Source organism: Penaeus vannamei, chromosome 19 (genome assembly GCF_042767895.1).
Source record: "Penaeus vannamei isolate JL-2024 chromosome 19, ASM4276789v1, whole genome shotgun sequence".
Taxonomy (NCBI): domain Eukaryota; kingdom Metazoa; phylum Arthropoda; class Malacostraca; order Decapoda; family Penaeidae; genus Penaeus; species Penaeus vannamei.
The window spans coordinates 34,498,789-34,501,288 of NC_091567.1; the positions used below are offsets into that span (position 1 = coordinate 34,498,789).

Genomic DNA, 2,500 nt, shown 5'->3' on the forward strand with positions numbered 1-2,500 from the left:
TCTTCTTCAAACTCGTCATCCTCCCCTCTTCCTCCTCCTCTAGTCTTATACCTACTGGCATACCACCTCGCCTCCTATTTTTTCCCTTCGTCCTCCTCCTCCTCCTCCTCTTCTTCCTTTTTCACCTTCCACCTCTTCTTCCTTCCTCCCCTTCCTCTCCCCATCTTTCCTACCTCAAAATATCTTCGACAGCCCACAAGACGTCCCTATCCACACAGCCACCACATAAATCTGGACTCCCTCATCACTCATTGCCACACCCCAGAACGCTCGTCCCATCCCCACACCCCAGACGCCCCTCCATTGCCCCAGGCGCCCTAATCCACACCCCAGACGCTCCCTATTCATGCACCCCAGACGCCCCCATCCACACCCCAGACGCCCCTCATACCCCCAGACGCCTAATCCCACACCCAGGCGCTCCCTATTCACTTGCCTGAACCCACCCTCCACACCAGACCTTCATCCTACAGTGCACCCATCCACACACCCCAGACGCCCCCTCCATACCCCCAGACGCCCTAATCCACACCCCAGACGCTCCTATTCATACACCCCAGACGCCCCCTCCACCCACCCCAGACGCCCCCATCCACACACCCCAGACGCTCCCATCCCCCCACACCCCAGACGCCCCCTCCATACCCCCAGACGCCCTAATCCGCACCCCAGACGCCCCCTCCACACACCCCAGACGCCCCCATCCACGCCCCAGATGCCCCCACCCACACACCCCAGACGCCCCCTCCATACCCCCAGACGCCCTAATCCACACCCCCAGCCACCCCCCTCCACTCACCCCAGACGCCCCCCTCCACACACCCCAGACGCCCCCTCCATACCCCCAGACGCCTAATCCACCCCCGAACGCCCCCCTCCACACACCCCAGACGCCCCCCTCCACACACCCCCAGACGCCCCCATCCACACACACCCCAGGCACGCCCCATCCACACACCCCATCCACACACCCCTCACTCTAGCCCATCCACACACCCCCATCCACCCCACCCACACACCCCACCCATCCACCCCATCCACACACCCCATCCACCCCATCCACACACCCCATCCATCCACCCCACCCACACACCCCATCCACCCCACCCACACACCCCATCCACCCCATCCACGCCTCCCTTTCCCCGGCCACAACGTCAACTAAAACGCCACAGTTGGGCTTAAAGCAGACGGCGCTGCACTCCCTCTAAACCACACAGAACTGTTCACTGTCCCGATTGTTCACCGGAGTTGAACAGTCGCAGCTGGATTCCCGGGAGTTGGGGTGTCCTTGAACAAGTATTATCACCATTTTCTTATTCATTCGTTTTATTTTTATTGTGTTATCACCATTTTTCTTATTCCTTTGTTTTGTTGTATTATCACCATTTTCTTATTCTTTCGTTTTGTTTTGTTTTATTATCATCCTTTTCTTATTTTTTGTTTTATTTTTATTGTATTATCATCATTTCATTATTCTTTCGTTTTATTTGATTGTATTATCACAATTTTTCTTATCCCTTCATTCTAATTTATTGTATTAACACCATTTTCTTATTCCTTCGTTTTATTTTATTGTATTATCACCATTTTCTTATCCCTTCGTTTTCTTTTATTGTATTATCACCATTTTCTTATTCCTTCGTTTTATTTTATTGTATTATCACCATTTTCTTATCCCTTCGTTTTATTTCATTGTATTATCACCATTTCATTATTCCTTCATCTTATTGTATTATCACATTTTTTCTTATCACTTCATTCTATTTTATTGTATCACCACCATTTTCTTATCCCTTCGTTTTATCTTATTGTATTATCACCATTTTCTTATCCCTTCATTTTTTTCATATTTTCTCAAGGTCCATCAGGTGGTTCTCGAGTTTCTTGAAGGACTTCGTTCGAGAATCTTCGAGTCTCCTTATAGGGATATTTTCTTCTCATTATTTTTCTTATTTATGCATTAATTTATTCATCTACTTATCTATCTATTTGTCCATTTTTCTATTTCTTTATCTATCATTGTCATGATCACTGGTTCTTATGTTTATTATCATTGTTTTTGTTATTATTATAATAATTGTTTTTACTACTATCATTTGCATTGCTATTATCATATTCATTATTATTACCAAGGGTATCATTTTTATCATCATAGTAATTATTATCATCATAGTAATTATTATCATTATCATTATCACTGTTTCTATTCATATCAGTATTTCTTCATTATTGTTGATTTTTTTTTATCATCAATATTGCTACTACTATTTCGAGCAGAGTTAATTAGGAACTTTGCCTTTAATGATCAAGTGTGGTAGAATCAGGGTATTTTGGCAATTAAAAAAGTTCTGTGTTATTTATGCAATTTACGGAAAAGGTCCATCTGAGATTGATGAAAAAATCACGAAATATTCGGAAAAATAGGTGTAGAGATGTCATGTAAGTGTTGCAATGTAACGAGCAATTATGTAGTAATTTAGCATCGTTACATGGAGGT

At 45.0% G+C, this 2,500-nt stretch overlaps 1 protein-coding gene across 1 annotated transcript in view; it reads left to right on the top strand.

The window, feature by feature from the left end:
• Window positions 1-983, top strand: part of LOC138864978 (uncharacterized) — a 9,113-nt gene extending 8,130 nt beyond the window's left edge. The window contains exons 3-4 of the mRNA XM_070133645.1: window positions 266-417; window positions 517-983. Coding sequence (XP_069989746.1) covers window positions 266-417; window positions 517-983 — 619 coding nt within the window. The remainder of the gene's footprint in view (window positions 1-265; window positions 418-516) is intronic.
• The last annotated feature ends 1,517 nt before the right edge of the window (window positions 984-2,500 follow it).